The sequence below is a fragment of the Paraphaeosphaeria sporulosa genome (genome assembly GCF_001642045.1).
Source record: "Paraphaeosphaeria sporulosa strain AP3s5-JAC2a unplaced genomic scaffold CC84scaffold_10, whole genome shotgun sequence".
Lineage (NCBI taxonomy): Eukaryota > Fungi > Ascomycota > Dothideomycetes > Pleosporales > Didymosphaeriaceae > Paraphaeosphaeria > Paraphaeosphaeria sporulosa.
The window spans coordinates 879,951-898,824 of NW_017253369.1; the positions used below are offsets into that span (position 1 = coordinate 879,951).

General features: G+C 51.8%; 9 protein-coding genes across 9 annotated transcripts; 7 read left to right on the forward strand and 2 right to left on the reverse strand.

The window, feature by feature from the left end:
- Positions 1–58: 58 nt before the first annotated feature.
- On the forward strand, positions 59–1,925 carry CC84DRAFT_205064 (cytidine deaminase-like protein). The gene is made up of 2 exons (XM_018185585.1): positions 59–516; positions 578–1,925. Exons 1-2 carry the CDS (start codon positions 374–376, stop codon positions 1,695–1,697), a joined length of 1,263 nt encoding a protein of 420 aa, XP_018032010.1. The 5' UTR covers positions 59–373; the 3' UTR covers positions 1,698–1,925.
- On the forward strand, positions 1,804–3,863 carry CC84DRAFT_205672 (uncharacterized protein). Its single transcript, XM_018185587.1, has 3 exons — positions 1,804–2,239; positions 2,288–2,656; positions 2,707–3,863. Exons 1-3 carry the CDS (start codon positions 2,153–2,155, stop codon positions 3,679–3,681), a joined length of 1,431 nt encoding a protein of 476 aa, XP_018032011.1. The 5' UTR covers positions 1,804–2,152; the 3' UTR covers positions 3,682–3,863.
- On the reverse strand, positions 3,551–5,958 carry CC84DRAFT_1167817 (UPF0061-domain-containing protein). The gene is made up of 2 exons (XM_018179269.1): positions 4,058–5,958; positions 3,551–3,999 (listed from the first exon to the last, which is right to left on the reverse strand). The coding sequence occupies exons 1-2, from the start codon at positions 5,741–5,743 to the stop codon at positions 3,799–3,801; spliced, it is 1,887 nt and encodes a 628-aa protein (XP_018032012.1). The 5' UTR covers positions 5,744–5,958; the 3' UTR covers positions 3,551–3,798.
- Positions 5,959–6,386: 428 nt separating this feature from the next.
- Positions 6,387–8,234, forward strand: CC84DRAFT_1189916 (uncharacterized protein; the record flags this gene model as incomplete). The annotated part of the gene is made up of 5 exons (XM_018181082.1): positions 6,387–6,719; positions 6,815–6,932; positions 6,993–7,165; positions 7,278–7,831; positions 7,952–8,234. 5 exons carry the CDS (start codon positions 6,387–6,389, stop codon positions 8,232–8,234), a joined length of 1,461 nt encoding a protein of 486 aa, XP_018032013.1.
- A 2,641-nt stretch (positions 8,235–10,875) lies between these two features.
- Positions 10,876–11,812, forward strand: CC84DRAFT_1221136 (uncharacterized protein; the record flags this gene model as incomplete). Its single annotated transcript, XM_018183231.1, has 4 exons — positions 10,876–10,887; positions 10,951–11,042; positions 11,091–11,196; positions 11,309–11,812. 4 exons carry the CDS (start codon positions 10,876–10,878, stop codon positions 11,810–11,812), a joined length of 714 nt encoding a protein of 237 aa, XP_018032014.1.
- CC84DRAFT_205807 (uncharacterized protein) lies at positions 11,749–12,825 on the reverse strand. Its single transcript, XM_018185589.1, has one exon. It carries the CDS (start codon positions 12,666–12,668, stop codon positions 12,237–12,239), a length of 432 nt encoding a protein of 143 aa, XP_018032015.1. The 5' UTR covers positions 12,669–12,825; the 3' UTR covers positions 11,749–12,236.
- Position 12,826: 1 nt separating this feature from the next.
- CC84DRAFT_210101 (uncharacterized protein) lies at positions 12,827–14,464 on the forward strand. Its single transcript, XM_018185591.1, has 2 exons — positions 12,827–12,942; positions 12,992–14,464. Exons 1-2 carry the CDS (start codon positions 12,912–12,914, stop codon positions 14,263–14,265), a joined length of 1,305 nt encoding a protein of 434 aa, XP_018032016.1. The 5' UTR covers positions 12,827–12,911; the 3' UTR covers positions 14,266–14,464.
- A 422-nt stretch (positions 14,465–14,886) lies between these two features.
- Positions 14,887–15,549, forward strand: CC84DRAFT_1221139 (uncharacterized protein; the record flags this gene model as incomplete). The annotated part of the gene is made up of 1 exon (XM_018183232.1): positions 14,887–15,549. One exon carries the CDS (start codon positions 14,887–14,889, stop codon positions 15,547–15,549), a length of 663 nt encoding a protein of 220 aa, XP_018032017.1.
- Positions 15,550–17,504: 1,955 nt separating this feature from the next.
- Positions 17,505–18,874, forward strand: CC84DRAFT_1167826 (glycoside hydrolase). Its single transcript, XM_018179270.1, has one exon. It carries the CDS (start codon positions 17,933–17,935, stop codon positions 18,737–18,739), a length of 807 nt encoding a protein of 268 aa, XP_018032018.1. The 5' UTR covers positions 17,505–17,932; the 3' UTR covers positions 18,740–18,874.

Genomic DNA, 18,874 nt, shown 5'->3' on the forward strand with positions numbered 1-18,874 from the left:
GCCATTGGAGGATGAAGGTTTCCGGCGACCATGACTCGGTGGCTCATGCGGGGGAAGGTTGGGGTTGAAGGGCATCCATCCGTGGGGTCGCCTGGGAGCCAGCGCCAAGGCTCGGAACGGTCGCGCTTTCCTTTCCTACACAGTTCCGACAGCTCGACAGCTCAAAATTTCACCAACGGCAGGAACCAACAACTGGCTTCGGACAGCAGCACCCACCATGCACCACAAGGAAGGCGACTGGCAGACGAACCCAAAACAGGAGCATCCTCTGTCGCCCTGAACCCACCTTTGCCCTTGTTCACGCGTCGTGCGCGCACCTAAGCACTGCACATTCTATACGGCTTCCACTATCAGGACTTACCTTGAGCTCGCAATGGCTGCCGACACCGCCCCAGCCGCCCCAGCCGTCGGGCAACTCGTCCCGCTGAGGACCAAGGACGAAGTGCGAGCCAGCTTGGAGACACACACCGCCTATGTCGTGGAGATCCCCGCCCGTTTCGCCAATGCCGTGAAAGAGTGAGTGAACATGCCACACGCCGCATACACAGTCCAAAAGAGCTATGCTAATGGCATTCAGCGCGATCCAAGATGCCGCTCCCGACTTCAAAGCCGCCGAGATATCTCACCTTCGCCGCGTGGTCCAGTTCAAATACCTTCCGGCACATCTGCAAAAGCAGTTCTACCCGCCCGCGAGGCTCCAAAGAGGTATCTGCAGCAACGGCGATGACGAGCCCTCCCCCGCATCTTTATTTACCCCTCTTCCACCGTCGGACGATGAGTCTTGTGCTAAAGCTGAGGACACAGTGCGCTTCTTTCTGCTTTGCCCGACCCGATGTTTCAAGCCTGCCGACCTGGTCGCCATACTTCGCAAGAATCCCCCATTCAGCGTCATGAACATACAAGCGAAGCTGTTGTATGTGACCGTCCCGGCTTTGGCACCAACATCGGCCGAACAAGCAACCCAGTGGAGCGAGCAGTACTGGCCCATCGCGTACAAGAACACGAACCCCTATGGACCCCACCCAAGCCTGGTCGCTCGCAATACGGTTGAGATTGAGCCCGAATCCAGCAGCTGGCTCGCGCTTGCCTCCACTGCTGCTGCTGAGATATCGCAGCTTGGAATCGGCGAGAAGGTTGGCTGCGTCGTCATAGACCGCACGCGTGGAACGTCCGAGGTGATCGCCGTGGCAGGCGACTGCCGTTGGCGGTCACCTCATGGAGACGCTGAAGCTCATACTGGTCCTGGAAATGTCATGGCCCACTGCGTCCAGCGTGCCATTGCCATGGTAGCCAAGAAGCGACTGCGAATGGCTGGTACGAACCCTACTCTGCTGGACCGCTCCTTGTTCTGCGATGTTCCTCTGACAGAGGCCGAAAAGGCGCCCTACGACAAAGACAATATCCCAGCCAGCGGCTACCTGTGTGTGGACTTGGACATCTATTTAACGCATGAGCCCTGCGTCATGTGCTCCATGGCTATTCTACACTCGCGATTCAAGCGCTGCATTTTCAGTAAGCGTATGCCGCTGACAGGAGGAATGACCGCCGATACTGCTGGAAATCCCCTCAATCCCGGGAAAGGTCTGCAGCATGGCATCTTTTGGCGACCGAGCGAGCTCAACTGGAAGTTCCTGGCGTGGGAATGCCCGGGAGCCGCCGACTCGGATGCAAGCATTGCGGACACTGTGCACGTTTAGGGACTGCTTTCGGGATGGGGGACTGCCTTCAATTGGATACCAACAGCATTGCGTAGGCGTTCAGCATGTTACGATGGTATGATTCATGTACCTAATCAGAGGACTCGGGTGCGAGGCGGAATTTTCAACTGGTGCAGAAACATGTCCTTGCGTCATAAAGTACTTTAGTTTACGTTAGGACCAGCAGCAATACTGATGTTGACTTCATAAACCTTCGCTGCAGCCTGGGTTCCGCGATCGTGAGCTTGAGTTAAGGGCTGCCAGAAGTATGAGTATCTGGTACCTGAATGTCACACTCTATCGTCGTCGTTGTTCATGTTACCGCGAGGAGCTGACTGTGTTGGTGAAGTCGAGCGCACGTGCCAGCGCGGCGCGTCAGTTTGCAGCGCGTCTTCCGCTGACCAGCGAATCTCGGTTGACCGCAACCCAGACTCAGCACGGAGAAGCACCGCAATATGCTACCCGACGAGATTCTTGAACAGCTCAATTCCGAATACCCTTGTCGCGAATCGCAGATTCAGCAACTGGCGGCGCTCTACAATGTTGGCGACGACTGATCCCATCTACTGAGCGATTGCTAACACCCGCAGGCACATCTACCATCGCCCTCGCTCCTTGTCGCTCACGGCCTCACCGCGACTGGAAAGTCGTCCATAATCCGCTCATACCTCGAACTCTCCTCGCTCCCCTATGCCTTTGCCAATTCGAGAGAGTGCATAACAGGACGACATCTACTAGAACGCACCGTTGCATCCTGTCTGGATGCGTTGGACGGATACTACGATGAGACGATAGACCGTCGACCATACTCAAGGACGGAAAACCTGAGCAGTCTGATTGTGGCTCTTGGTCGAATGCTGGAGGGAAGAGGGAAGTTCGTCTTGGTGCTCGACGGCATCGACAAGCAGAGGGAAGCGCCATACACGCTGTTGCCTGCGCTGGCACGGTTTGGGGAAAGCGTATGCTCAGATCATGTTTTGTTCCTCTCTGATACTGACAGTATAACTAGATACCCAATCTCTCAATCATCCTGATCACCACGCTACCTATACCGCTTGAGCTCCACCGCCCCGGAACACCACATCTTCACTTCCCGACGTACAATCGTAATTCCCTTCTTACAATTCTGGGAAAGAGCCCTCCGAAGATCTTCTTACAGCCACCGAACGAAGAACAATTTCCTGACTATACGCCCGATCTCGCCGCCGAAGACGATGCCTGGCTTTGGGGACGATTCATAGCGACTGTATACGACGCGCTGAGCAGACACACTGGACGCGACTTCGTCAGCTTTCGTCTGGCCGCGATGCGCCTATGGCGTCCGTTCGTCGAGCCTATCGTCCAAGGCACGTTCGGCACGCGCGACTATTCGCGCCTCATGGTGAACAGGAGGGCTTTGTTCCAGGTCGAGGACAGCGTACTGGATAGGATCATCGCGGGGAACAGCAATCTGGGTGCGAATATTAACGGGACCAATGGTAGCGTGGTGCCCATGACACCCAGCACGAGGAGGAAGACCAGAACGATCGCGCATGATCTACCGTATTATACCACGCATCTCCTCATTGCTGCCTATCTCGCCAGCTACAATCCCTCTCGTACAGACGTCACATATTTCATGAAGCACACAGATAAGCGAAAGAACAAGAGAAGAGCACCCTCGGTGACGGCAGGCGTCACGAAATCGAAGCACCGCAAGATCTCCCGGCATCTTTTGACGCCTTCGCCCTTTTCTCTGGACAGACTGCTGGCGATCTTCCGCAGTTTGTTGGTCGAGTCAGTACCCCAGGTTGCAGACTTGTACACGCAGATTGCCACGCTGACGAGTATGCGACTGCTGGTAAGGACGGGCGGCGTGGGGTCTTCAGATGTGCTGGACCCGGCCGCGAAGTGGAGAGTCAATTTTGGGTGGGAGTATGCGCGGTCACTTGGGCGTGGGGTAAATCTGGAGGTAGGAGAGTATCTTGTTGGAGGTGTAGATTAGCTTTTGAGCTACATTTATACATACGTGTACCAGCATTGGAATATGTTCAAAGCTTTGGTATTCGTGACATGGTATCTTTAGTTGTTTTATCCGTTCGGCTGTATACGGTTTGATGCTCTATGAGCTGCAGCTACACTGCATCATGCCCTTGTACTTCGGTACATCGCCGCAGAAGCGCTCTTCTTCCGACTCGTTCCAGCCCCAGTTCTCATTGAATGGATCAAGGTTTAATTTCATGATAGCAGGGAGGATATCACGCTCGCCCTTCTTCTCCACACGGTCGATTACTTCGTCGAGAACCCAGGAACGGGGTACAAACTACGTCACGTTAGCCATCGTTCAAGCTGTCCAAGAGAGTTCGAAGTTAATTACGTACCTTAGGGTTAACAGCAAGCATGGCCTTTTGCCTTTCCTCGTCATTGGGATTGTCTTCCTTAACTCTCGCCGCCCACTTTTCCAGCCACCTTGCGATGCGCGAGCGCGACTCTGCGTCCTGGGCCGGTGCCTCGTTAAAGCGGAAGAAGCGGCCGGCAACATCCTTCCTCGATTGCTCCGTCTCCAGTTCGCTCAGCGTGAAGTAGCTCAGCTTCCTAAAAGCGTGGTGGAAATCGAGTTCGTGCGCCTCCAAAAAGTCCAGCAACTCCGAGAAGAGCTCCTCAAAGTCGGACTCCTTCTGCGAAGTCAGGCCGAGCCGGGCAGTCATGAGCTCTTTGTAGTGTGACAGGAAGACGGCCTTGTATTCCTCGCCGCAATTCTCAATGATGCCTTCTGCGCGCTTGACAAGCTCGTCCGCATCCTCTTCTTTTACGCCGTCGGAGATGAAGACCGCATCGTCGACGTTCGATCCCGCGCCCATCAGCTCGCCGAGTGCTTCGCCTAGCCGCACGAGGTTCCACCATATGATTGTAGGTTGGTTCCGGTACGAATAGCGCAGCATATGGTCGTCGTGGTTCGGTGTGTACGTAGGATCGAACGTGTCCAAGAAAGCGAAGGGTCCAAAATCGATCGACAGTCCCAGGATGGACGTGTTATCCGTGTTGAGAACGCCGTTCATGAAGCCGTAAGCTTGCCACTTTGCGACAGTCTCTGCGTTGCGGCGGAGGATAGCGCGGTAGAGGCGGGTGTAGCGGTTCTCTTGTTCTAGGCCTTCGCCCTCGACGGTGTCCTTCGGGATGCCGGTGAAAGTGGAAGAATGTTTGGATTTGGGGTCACCTGAGGGCACTTTGGAGGGGAGCTTGTCCCAGCCTCCGTAGACGTGCTCGGCGGTGTAATCTGCCAGCTCCCGGAGTAGCTTGCGGTCGCCACGCATGCGAGCGAGATCGAAGGTGCCGAAGCGGATCCAGGACTGCGCAAAGCGCGCCACGATCGCGCCTGGTTCCATTCTTTCTCTGAAGACTTTGCTTCCCTTGCAGTGTGTAAGGGATAGAGCTCGGGTCGTCGGAATCCCAATAGCATTGAGATACTCGCTGACGACGAATTCGCGAATCGAAGATCGTAGTACCGCCTTGCCGTCTGCGAACCGGGAGTATGGTGTCTTTCCTGCGCCCTTCAGCTGGATCTCGTATCGTGTGCCTGTCTTTTCGTTCGTGGTTTCGAACAGCGAGATTGCTCGTCCATCGCCAAGCTGGCCTGCCCATTGTCCGAACTGGTATCCGCCATAACACTGCGCCCAGGGGTATATGCCTCCTTCCTCTGCGTTGGTTTTCTCATCCCATGTCAAGATCTTGTTCCCTGCGACCACCTCCTTAAACTCCTCGCTTTGCGCTTCCTCCTCCTTCAGGCCAATGTCTTGTAGCGCACGGGAGCTTACAGCCAATAGTTCTGGCTCTTGTGTAGGTTCGGGGCGGACGAAGGTGTACAAAGCTTCCTTCACAAGGCGAGGACCAAGTGTTTCGCGCGGTGCGGAGTGTGATTTCGCAGGCGTGGGGAAGGCGGGGTCAGGCGGTAGGTTCGAGGTAAAGACGTTGGATTTAGGGAGAGACTGTAGAGTGTATGATCCGGCTGGTCTTGAATTTCCATCAACGCCGTTCGTGCCGTTCGAAGAGCCATTGAGGTGCGCCATGATTTGGTCCAGGCGCATAGATGTCGCGATTGATCGTCTGGAGCTTAAACTTGGGAGCTTGCGGGCTGCTGGGAGTCGTGAAAGCATGAGCCAAAGGGCAGTCTAAAGAGTCCAATGCACGCAGGATGATGAAACAATGGAGGCAAAAATGCTATGCGATATACTACATATGTACAAAAAGGCGGACAAGTTCGTAAGAATGATGCCTGATCGGTGGCGGCGAGGCGTCATGCCGGGGGATGACGCTGTGCCAGCCTTATCGATAAGACGCGTTTGCTTCCTGACTCGCGTAAACTCTCTGGTGTTCAGAACTGCTTTCGAACAACTACAACCTCGAGCAGAGAAACAACACTCGACACCTCCCACCGTCTCGCTGTACTAATCTTCCTGGTTTTCTGCTGATCACTCTTAAGCCAATATGGCCTAGCTAGGACGATCAGTTGCGCTTCGTTCATTGGACATCCACCTCGAGTGCAACTGCTATCGATCTTGTCACGTGCAATCACCGAGCGCACTCGGACATAGCATCATACTTTCGCATGCACTTGGTCTCCAAAGCATTTGGAGGAAGATACGGCGGGTAGCCTCGAACACTATTTTAAGCGGACGAGGGCACCATCCTCATGGTACCAGTCTTTCGATAATGTCTCAGCCAAGGGTGATCCCAGGCTACTACTTCGACGCTGAGAAGGGAAAATACTTCAAAATCACGACAACTCATTCCGCGCCACCATCGCAAGCAAAATACACCCTTCAAAATGTCCGAAAAGAGCAGAAGAAAGCTGCGGCTGAGAAAGTCGCTCGAAAGCAACAAGAGAAGAGAGACCGGGAGACTGTTGTGCGGCCACATACTCGAAAAAATTGGGGCCTGCAATTGGCTGGCCTAGATAGAGAGATCGGTGGCCGACGGAAAACGTACTATACACATGGCATCTGGCCCAGTGCTTGCGTGGCCGGGATAGAGAAAATGAAGACAGTATGTACTGGCATTTGATCCTAGCCACGTCTTTACCTACTCTCAGCTTCCTAAACTGCGGCTGAAGTATTACGTACTGACGCGTTCGTGCTTAGGTCGTTGAGCAACCAGTGCATGGCGTTATCCGCTTCTTCGATCGCGACCCGCATACTAAAACCATCTATGCTGTCCACGGGGACAACGCGATAAGGCGTCGCCGACGAAATCCACCCAGTAGCATCCCAATTCCGGGGCCCGATATCGATCAAGATATGGAAGATGTGTCTTTACCAGACGGAATGCCTTTCGGCTCCTCCTTCGCTGAAAGCTTGAACGAGTACTCTTTCGAAGACTGGGATATGCTTGCAAGGCTCACATCTTCCATATCATCGTTGACCTATTTGCCAAGCTCTGGAGCGCTAGCTGCGACAACGTATGGATCCGATAGAGCTCCTACGGTGTATTTGGTAAGTACCTTGTCAGGGCACCCAGATCAACTCCATTGAAAGTGATTTAGCCCGTGCATGGCCCAGCCATTGGAACGGCTACTATGCACATTTTTACTAACCCTTCAATAAGTCAGATCCGGACGTCGATGGACCATACGTGAATCAACAATTTACTCCAAAGAACTGCTCAACGATCTGGGGTGCGGCAGCTCCACCATTCTCATCTAGTCCGGATAGTGTACCGCAATCGGGTACAGAGAGCCTTGCCGTAGCCGCAGCTTCATCTATGATGCTTTTCGAACGCTCTCCGGCCGGCGATTGGAATTCTTCAACCGCGTTACAAAGTGGATCCGATATGTTAGCGCTTGATTGGTTATCTCCGACTACGGTTGTACTTGGAGAGCGTAGTGGCAAGATTCTTCTCTATGACACCCGCTCAAAGGGCCACTCTCACATCCTGACAAACCCGTTCCCAATCACAAAGCTGAAGCGAGCCGATGACCCAACACGGCTTGTATGCGCGGGCTTGCAGGATGGTCTTTTTGTATATGACATTCGCTCGCGAGATACGTTTTCAAGGCATGCGCAAGGACACTACAATGACAAGTTCTTTAACGATCAATATCCTGGCACGGGAAATCGCCAGAAGCGGAAGAAGATGAAATTTACGGTCGCCCACAATTGGTATGTATTGGTGGAGTTGCATAAACCCTAGTATTGAAGCATTGATGCTCTACATGGCTATTTTCGTCGTTCGGAACCACGGTTTCCTCTAACAAATTGCATGCTGACAATGGTGAACAGGTCCCAGCCTATACTGAGCTTTCCATACGACAATGCCGATGATCACTATCTAGATATGGCCGTGCAACCTGACCTCGGGCTTATCGCAGCTGCTCAGGATATCAACTCATCAGCAGCTATCAAGATCTACAACATGTGGACGGGCAAGCTATTGAGGGAGATCCCGCAACCAAGTATCGACAAGGTCAGCATCAGGTGTCTCCGGTTCATGGAGGATTCCAACGGTGATCCAGAGCTCTGGTCAAGCTGGGGCGGCTCAATTATCAAGATGAGTCTTGGTTGAGAAGGCTTACCATGTTGCGCAAACACGCATCAGTTTGACATACACATGTAGCTTGTGGCGAACATACAATCTCAGCGCGGGATAAAGTTAAGGAGCCCCTATGTTTGTGCTCAAGCGAAGGAGATGGCCGGTTGTCATGGGTTTTTGATCAGTGAGCTCCATCATCCCCATATGGAAGTTCTAGTTGAATACAGGCTATGGAACGAGCTCCGGACCCCAGCACGTGTACCAGGGTGGATAATGAAATTCTGTGAACGAGTCTCACATGCGATCTACTTTAAGGTCACAAGTCATGTTTTACCTGAAAGCGCCATGGTCGGTTGGCCCTCACTATCAACATTGTGGGTAAAACCATTAGCGCTATATGCACGAATCTAGCTCGATACCACCTCTATACAAAACTCCCCAGCAAGACTGCTCCATTCTCCCCACGCAGCCACTCAAAGCCATTGTTGGTTAACCCTGAACGTTAACGCCCATAAGTTTTAGAAAGAAAACCACCACAAGGTTAACATGTCATGCCCAAGCGCGCAACCCCCCCCCCCCCCCCCGACCCAACAGAGCAGGCATAAAAAAAGCGCCTGCTACCCGTATCGGCGATCGAAATGACCCACAAGAGCGCCCTGGCCATGAATTTGGCTACCCTCATACTGCCGAAGGAGGCCAAGACTTCCATCCTCAACGAATCCCTCGATGCCCACTTGGAGATGAGGTCAACTCCACCACCGGCACAATGAAGCCAGAGAATGCTAAGGCACTCATACCTGGGATGGAGCAGGTCCAGAAGGAACCGGAGGCGAAGCCTGAGAAGAAGTACAATCCTTGTCTATACAGGCTCTCCACTTCTTGCACCTGAAGGTATGAACACGAACGTGCATCGATCCTGCTATGGGCACGACAGCATACTCAAGCGCGACTTGAATACACACGTTGCAGGACGTGAAATTTCCTGTCATGCAAGCCGATTGGCATGAACGTCGCACTCGACTTCATCCGCGACATCTCCATCAAATCGGTTGCCGGCTCCGAATATCCTCAATTGGCGTTCGGAGCTCGTAAGCTTATCCAAGTCTTCGAGGAGCCAGTGCAAATCGAGACTCTGTACGATGCAATGAACATCTACGAGGCAGGCTGCGTCCTCGGCGTCAACAACTACCTCGGTGCCCTCCGCAAGCGCATCTGCAACGGCATCGTCGTCACCATGTACCAGGTGGACAGCAGGGACACAATCCAGTCCTGTTATTTCCTGGGTTTGGCGAATGTCATGTCTCACGTCGGTGCGGAGGCACCTAAACAAGGCTGGCAGAATTACAGCAACGATCCAGTGTAGAAGTGCGTTGTCGCGAACGCGGTGAAGTTGCGGAAGGAGAACAAGTTCCGGGATCGTCGCCTGTAGAAGGACATAAAGACGATATTACCGGTCCTGGAATATGCGATGGTCGCACATGAGCAGTTGGAGGCTCTGGCTGCGCATCTTGCGCATGTGTCCGTACCTGTGTTGTATGAGGGTACGATCCACGCGGAAGACCGAGAAGCGGTGATGCGTTGAATGGAAAAGTCGTAGTATGTACACTACGCCATTCCCAGGTGATGAGATGAAGAGCGGAATGTGTCTGGTGCGCTACCGGGTGCGTCCCAATGCTAATACGAATCCAGCGGACGACTGGCCTGGACAAATTCTCAGCGTGACATAAGCCTTACATTTACAACTTGGAATTGGCTAGATACTCGCATAGACGGTGTCTGAATTCTTAAAGTTCTCAATGCAGCTCTAGGTAGCTCAATCGATTTGATTTATTGAGGATGCTCCTTGCCTTTCGTGAATTTCATGTCAGCATAACTCGAGGATCTTGCACAATCCAAATCCATTTCTTACGACAATCTTGGGTGAAAGGCTGCGTATTGCCTAGCTCAGATGGTGGATCTTCCACGTGAGCGCGTGCAAGCGCAGGAGAAGTGACCGCAAAATCTCTCGAAGAGTTTACTGTTGCCCGCGGATTGACGGAGCAAAGTGGGGATTCTCTTTCATGGTAGACTGGCTTACCTGAGCGTTGTCCATATTTCGTGGGCACATGGGTAGCTTCACGGTAGACTATCCCTGGCCTCACTCGGCCGGAATAGTCAGTCAGATCAGCGGCATAACTCCCACCATTTTTTCAATTTGTTAGCATGGAGAGTGAAGATTAATTTATGACCGCCTAAGCCACAGCAACGGCCCAGGCGAGGCTTCAATGTTGCGTTTGACGTAACTTCCCTCGGCCATTCAGCGTTCCTTCCCACCATCCACTCTAGTGCTCCCGGCACTTGCTCATATTCGCGTCCACCGCCGAACTATAGGCTTTCTGCTATCAAATACTGATACTATACACCATGTGGTCGGCGATATATGTCCACGCGATTGCAATTCCGCTTCTTCTCGCTTCGGTGGGCGCGACACCTACGCGACGCTCACGACTCAATTGGCAACAACTTCATCGTTCCACACCATCCGCATTTCCCTTTGCGCATTTTACCTCTTGCTGCCTCCATTACCTGGGGCTAGGACTCAACTGATGGCAACGGGTACCGCGAACATCTTCGCGAGTTTCTCGAGCAGCGAAGCACGATTGTTGATATGGTGGGCACCGTGCACAGCGGGAAGATGTCGGATAATGTAAGCTTCTTTTCTTGCTCCCTGATGCGCGCTGGCGTGGGCAGGCCTGATATTATTTGACAGGAAAATGAAGGCCACCCAGGGGCGCGAGTCGATCAAGTCGCTCTGTTTGCCAGGAATGATGTAGCCTTCAAGCCAAATCTTACACTGATCAAGTAGGTGTCCCCTCGTTGTCGACGGAGATATCTCTAACATTAGGATAGCGCCGGCACTAACGATGTTATCCGTGAAGCTTCCGAGTACCCCATTGACAAGATCGGCGAGCGCATGTATAAGCTGATCGAGTTTCTTTTTGGCGAGATTCCAGATGTCATTATCATCCTCTTGACACTCATATATATTCAACGCCAAAGCTGGCGCAGATGAGCGCATCCGTAAAATAGTCAACCCTCAGTACGAAACCTTGGTGAAGAGCTTGCAGGAGAGGCAAGCGCGAATCATACTTGCTGACCTACACCCGGTCATCAAAGCAGAGGAATTGGTTGATGGAACGCTTCCAAATGACAAAGATTATGAGAAGCTAGCCGAGGCCTGGGTTCAAGCGATAGCTGAGGCCGGTCGCAAAGGAATACTGCTGAAGCCTCAGGATCCAGGAGACCCTAACATCAACGTGCCGCCCAAGGATGCCAGTCTTGTGTCATCTGCATCTTCCAGAACTTCCGGATACACTCATAAAGCGACTCTCGCCACCCCTCCAGTAGCACTCGCCCCCATTTCAAAGGCGCTCAGCACAAACATGCATACCAAAGCTTTCCCTACTCCTGAGGTGGCTTGCTCTCTTCCCATGAACTCGGAGCCTCTTGAGGCTGGAGTGGGATCACGACTCGACTGCACTGTCCTGGGAAAAGCGCCCGCATACCTCAGCCAGACCTTGATACCAGTGCTCCCACAGAGCCATGCTGCTAGATCCAACAAGCCGTTTTGATCCAGCCGCAGATAATGGAGCTATGCAAGCATCCCCCGAGCTTCAAAATCATCCAGTGATAATGTTACTTGGATGATTGGTATGTAGTAGTTTGTTTCCGATCGGGCTTTCGGCCTGATGAGTTCCAGCTGTGGCTTCGAAGATTCTGGCTTAGGCTAACGATTATAATGAAGGATTGGAACTTTTAGTGCTATACTCTGCTCATTTTGCAGACTTGAATTGGTTTGGTGTACTCACCACTGACTGTTTAATCTACGTTCAATGTCCACAGGATGCAAGTGGCACACTTCTTCACACCCTATGCATGTTGCCAATCAACACCGGCTACACCGAAACCGAGCGGTTGCGTCTAAGATGGCTAGGTATCGCCCTTCCTTGATTGGATGATCATGATGGACCGTCTGGTACTAGTCGTGGGCACCGTTCATCCACTCTGCAGGTCGATATTCTTTCTTCTCTTCTTGGTATCTTCATTCTCCAATACTAGCAACGTCCCTGCAACTGCGATCCCGATGCTCATCGTAGCCATCATGGTGATGCCGGCCACGTTTGGTCTAAACACGCCTCTTTCCAACTGTTTCATCACGCCAAAGTACCTGGCCGTGCCGTGAGCGACGCACAAGCTGCCGCTTCCAACCAGAACCCCTGCCGCCAACTTGGTTCTGCTATCCTCTAGATGCAGTAGAGTCGGGGAGATGGCCGCAAAAGCTTCGACTTTCTCTAAGGCAACTCCCAAGGCTATAAAGCCAAGACCGGTGCGAGTCCAGGCCAAAAAGGTGCGCTCGCTCGCGAGCAGGTCACGCGCGAGAGAGCCGGTGTTCTTGAGCTCTTGAGAGGTGAAGAAACGGCGGAACATTGTTGCGATTTTTATAGTTTTACTGGAGAAGTTGGCAGGTGGAATTTGGGATTGATCGTTTGATGGCGGTGATGTGCGACGGAAGAACGAATTTGGGCAAGGTTCGGCCCGACGATTGGTCCGTGCACATATCGTACCATTGGTACCTACAGTATAAACTTCGCGTCGCGACTCTGCACGTGTACAGTTGTGAATTTTGTCAGGACTGTGTGTGCAAAGCGCAGTTCACTTTGCGACGAAGCCATGGTGATTCGCCTCTTTCCAGGCCTCAGGGGTATGACAGTTGAATCAAAGTCGTGAACAAGTTTCTAACGCTATAATAGCAGCAGATGAGGAGCTTGGGTGGAGGCCACCCAATCAAAACTGGCTTTCGACTGGCATTCTTGATGCAGCTGGCGGCTTTGCGATAGTAGGTGCACTATTCTCCGCTCCCGTTTTACGATTGTTTCGTCGCGCTCGTCCGGGAGCGTGGACCTTCAGATTTGGTGCTTTGTCAATGCTGGCTGTCGGTACCTGTGCCATAGTCGACACTCGAATAACGCGCGAAATCCTTGTCAAGAAAGACGTGCAGGTGTCGACATCGCCTAGCAGATTATGTGCACGTAGCAATGGATTCACCGCCGATGACGGCGCCATTTTGGGCGGGCTCAGCGCCCTGGCTTTGCGTATCAAAGTGAGCCCTTTGGGCATGCTCCCACCCTGGCAACGATTCGTGGGATATGCCGGAATTACTCTTGCGGGGGCAATTCTGGGATCACAGGGTGCAGCGCACGCGATCTTAAATCGCTCCCGCAGTATGAAAGCACAAAATGAGATGTGCAAAGCGGAACAAAAGAAGGACGACGACTTGATGCAGCTGGCAAACAGCCCTGACTTCCTTGGAAAACTGGACCACATTTTCCTAGGGAAGCCATTTTATCAGACGACATTATTTATACGGCTCTTTCTGCGCCGTGCGGGAATCTCGGGGACATCAACCTTGAGCCCCTTCCCGGAAAAGACTCCCGTGAGCTGGCTACCACAGCCTATCTACCCCGTTTTACTATATGCAGGGATAGACGAGCCTCGCATAGACTGGAAGTTGGCAGCACGATCAAATCCCCGACCTTCAGGCAACACTGTGGATACCATGACTCGGGAAGCTGAATACATCGCATTTCAGATCAACGAAAGAATTCAGACTCTAGGACTGGCATCACCTGGACCGAAGGCCGGCACAGATAGTGAACGCAATCCCACACTTCTTTCGTCGACAATGAATTTGATAAGACTGCAGAGGATCATTTTGGAGGACATAGAAGAAGAGAAATCTCGTCACGGCGAAAGCTTTGATGTGAGCGCCTTCTTATCTTCGCTGAATATAGAGCCGAAACATAACCGGAGTTACGACCCACAAGCGAGTGTCAGCTGTCTTCGTGGGTCCCTAGCGAATTGGGACAAGGGCTTCGAATCGGCACTAGCAGAAGGAACAGTCACAATGGAACAACTGCAGCCAATGAAGACTGGCTTGAAAAGATTGATCAATGACTTGGAACAAGAGTCACATGCGGTTCAAAACTTGCAATACGGCGGGAGTAAGGGCTCCCAGGAGGCTTAATATCCCTGAGGCGTGCACTCATTATCATGTATTTGTGTTCGTGTGTTTGTTCCGTCAGCATGTTCTCAGCTACACAACGCCCCATCAACTGTCTGCTAAATAATCTAGCAAGCCGCCTGGAAAAGCATGCGCAATCACTCTGGACCAAGACCATTGACTAATACGGCCAGACAGAAATCTAAGATCATAGTGACTTAAACGCTAGACTGAGCCACGCCCGATTCTCTTTGCACATACGTGCAAGTCTGTGCAGGTTTTTCAGGCTGACATAGAAATAAAGCAATGAAATATGAGACCTGAAGTGCATCCTTGGCTCTGTATGAATCGTTTGTTAGCAGATTAGAGAGATTCGGGAACCCGCAGCTAATGCAATAGCGCTGAAGCAGTGGCTTGAGCATCTATTGTGGGCTGCAACACCACTTCTTGACAACCATAGGGACCATTTGGGGGTTCTTTTGTGCTTGTACACATCTGAAGGTGAGGAGACTTGCACGTGGAACACGTGGACCTATCACCATTGAGCAACTGAGTTGGCAAAGGCAGAATTGATTTCCTTTCAAGAACAACCTTCTCGAGTGAGGTTATTTTCACGGCGGCGCTGGCCCAGATTCTCTTCTTAAAATGCGTTTCCACCACCTGGACAGACTCAAATTCAGCTTCCACCACCAGCTACAAGCTCCACACTCAGTCATGCGCGGTGCATTCCGCGACAAATTCGCTTTTGAGCTCTTCATCGAGAAAACGTGGAACGCAATACAATCCTGCATCACCGAGCTCGCCACTGGCACTTGGCTTGAATATTTCGTCCTCGATCCGGTTGGCCAGTATGTCGCCGTCGCCGCCATCGCTCTCATACTCTCTCTTTGCGTGGGCCGCTTCCATATCCTCCTCAACGCGTGGAAGATGGTAGTTAACAAGGCCTTCGCTCGTATCAAAGATGACAATGCTAATCATAGCGGATATGGCGCCTGCGATAGCGACAAGCCAACGGCCGCTGGCGACGAAGATAGTCCGAACGATGTACAAAATAAGCAAGAAGCGGCAAAGCTCGCAAACCGCCTTGAGAATGTGCACATCGCGACACGGAAGACGACTTCGTCTCTGGCACCTCATTTTAGACCTCAGCAGAACCCCAATATGCTCATCGAACCCGACGCAAATACCGTAAGCGTCCTCAAATATCAGACGCCGCCTCGACGACCAGACCTTATGACAACAGAAGGAGACCCGGAGACGATTAAGAAGAGGAAGGATCAGCTGGATCGGCTTCGGATGTGGTCGTGATAGCGAACCAGTGCGCTGATTCAAAGTTCCTCTGATTGAATTTGGTACGTCTTCTGGAATCACTTCGAAGCGCGACCTTTATACAGAAGTGAGAGTGTATCTTTTTCTTACTGACTGTAGTGACGGGTCGCCAGGTTCCCGTATTGGCCTCCGAGGGTCGACAAGAGAGTAACAGGCCGGTGGAAATGAAGGGCCAATGGCAGTTGGTCTCCCATGACTGAGACTCTTGAGGCGGCGGATCATAGGGTTGTTTCCGCGTGTTGATGTTTCCCCACTCCATGTTCTCGGTTCTTAAAATGAATCGAGATCCTGCAAAGTACCATGCTTTCCGCGACAATACTTTTCACTGTCTTCGTTACTGGGCCAGCCCCACGTTTTCCAAGAGCTCCAGCTGTATATCAACATCCCCTTGTTGGTCGGAGAGAGCCACTACCAAACCTCTACTAAGAAACACACAACCGTACGCCCAACGAGGATCCTTGCAACGAATTCGATTACAGACCGGGACAATATGCAGTCGACGAGTGTTATAGCTAATGTGAAAGCAAAAGCAACGAAGATGCTAATGATCATGTAGGTAGCAACATGATATATGACGGCTGTGCAAACTGTTTCGATGGTAGACTCGTTTGTGTACGGTTTATCCATGTGTAGTATCTTTGATGTACCCAACTTACGTCTTGTCGATGGGGGTTTCCCAAGGATAATCCTGTAAACTCCAGGCTGTTTATTCATTTGTTATATTTACGAGTTGCTTCACTTATATAGGCAACCCTGCGCAGGTTGACCTGTCTCTAAGTAAGATTGCCCACCTTTAACGATAGACTGCGGATACTCAACATCGCCTGGCCCAGAGAACTCACAAAGTAGTGAGATGGGTATGGTTGCGCGATAAAGGCCTACGACGAATGAATGGCTAGGTTACCTGTGTAGATATGGTACTAACCCACAGGAGATCAAGCAAGAATCCCAACCAAATCCTACCTTCACTTACGTACGGTACTGAGCTTCTCAACTATAATTGCTAACAGACGATGGACCGTAATCAATTGCAGTTACGAAACAGTCGGGAAGATCTGATAACATGAGAATAGAGAGAGGTGTCATATAGCATTGGTGCTTGCTACAGTGGTGCAAGACGATGGCATTGCTTCGATTCTCTTCGCTGCCGACAGATGCAGATTTGACGCGTGACACGATAGCGATCGATGCATCCGACTTGATAAATACCAAGGGATCTCTGAATTACGCAGCGCCGAGTGCAGAAGTTTGAGTGTACCACCAAAACGGACAGAACTGGTCTAGTTCCGTTGAAAGGCTTCAGTTGATTAGTGAAGCGGATAGTATTGTGTTTCAGGCACGGTTCTGTGGTCAAGCCCAATGTTGGAAGGGGACACAATGACGTAGATACCCGACCTCATTCGCGATGAAACTGCAGAAAGCTCTGAGGAGAGCATCACAAACCAGCCCTTCTGGTGGTCGAAGTATCCATAAATGATTTCGGTGGAAGTTTTTTGCGTGCACAACTATCCAGTCTCTGAGCTCCGACTGCGTGGTCGATATTAAGTTGACCCACTCGCGGGTGTTCGTGAAACAAGCCTAGACGAATAGAACGAAACGCGTGACGCAAACGGTGACCGTGTGGCTTTTCTTGCAGGAAGTAAATGAAAGAAGACTGGGGAGGATGAAACCTCCGGACATAGAGTGGAAAATGCGTTGATGCTGCAGGAGTAGGATGGTTGAGTTGACGGGAGACGCGTGTGCACACTAAGTCCAATAGAGGGCGGTCATCCTCGCCATGCACCTCTTGTGCTACAGATCAACAGCACCATATTTTTGAGAGCATCACGATGTAGTTTAGACTCGTCGCAACTCGCTGCTGGACCTGTAAATACCAAGGAACCTGTTCGGATCGGCAATCCACATTGACTTTGAAACTGCCCTTGGCCGTGTTTTTCGATATTCTAGGTCGATGACATGATAGTCGAGTCGTCTTTCTAACCTGACTATGGGACAGGCATTCGTCAAGAACTGGTCATGACCGCGGATAGTGGGTCGTTCTCCACAGCGTCAGGTAACTCTTGTGGAGCCTGGGTGAGACAAGCAAATGACCGTGGGCATTGGAAGTACTTGTTTGACATGCTCTAGACTGATCGACATGTCATTATCAGTAATTTGATTCGTGGTATATAAGGCGCAAAGTCAACGGTACAGCTTTCTCTCATAGCGTCTTGCAAGTCATTCACTTACATTCCTTTCGACACTTCTATTCGTTCCAACTCGCTTCATCGACTGAAGTCATTCTTCCACACTCTTCATTGAATTCGAAGCTTAAGTTATCCTTCACTACCACGATTCCTGCTAAGTATCGAATCCGTTGGCAATGTCTTCTTCAAAGATTCAAGTTGCCGCTCTTGTTGGAGCATTGGCATCCTCTGTGTCAGCCCATGGCCACTTAAACGCCATTACGGTTGATGGTACTCCTTACACGGCTTACGACCCGAGCTTCCAATACCAGAGCCCTGCGCCGGAGGTCATCGAATGGTCCTGCCCTGAGTGCCTGGACAATGGGTTCGTTGAGCCTTCTATGTATGGCGACGCTACCAAGATTGCTTGCCACAAAGACGCCACCGCCGGAGGAAAGGTTGCCTCCGTCAAGGCAGGCAGCAAGATCGACATACAGTGGACCACCTGGCCAGAATCGCACAAGGGTCCCGTCCTTGACTATCTCGCCAAGGTCGACGATGCAACCTCCGCCAAGTCCACCGACCTGCAGTTCTTCAAGATCGACGAAGCCGGTTACGAAAGCGACCAGTGGGCTACTGACAAGCTCATCGCAAATAATCAGACCTGGACTGTCACGATCCCTTCTGACATTGCGGATGGCCAGTACGTTCTGCGCCACGAAATAATCGCTCTGCATTCGGCAGGGCAAGAGAACGGCGCCCAAAACTATCCCAAGTGCATCAACATCGAGGTCACTGGTGGAGGCTCCACTAGCCCGACTGCCACGGCTGCCAACAAGTTGTACACCGAGGATGACGCAGGCATCAAGGTCAACATCTACAGCGATGCTTCCAGCTACAAGATTCCAGGCCCAGCCGTGTACTCTGCCTCTGCAAAGAGGTTCGTTTCTTTCGTCAGGAAGAGCATCTTCGGCCTCGGCCGTGAGCACCCGCGCGAGTTCTAGATGTCGTGACTTCGATTGGCTGGCTAGTGGCGGGTTCGATGGTCTGTGATAGTTGGAGAGTTGTTTTCACTTCTATTGTATATACTATTCATGAGAATCTGCATGACTGCGACATTGTCGACCTCGCTAGAATAT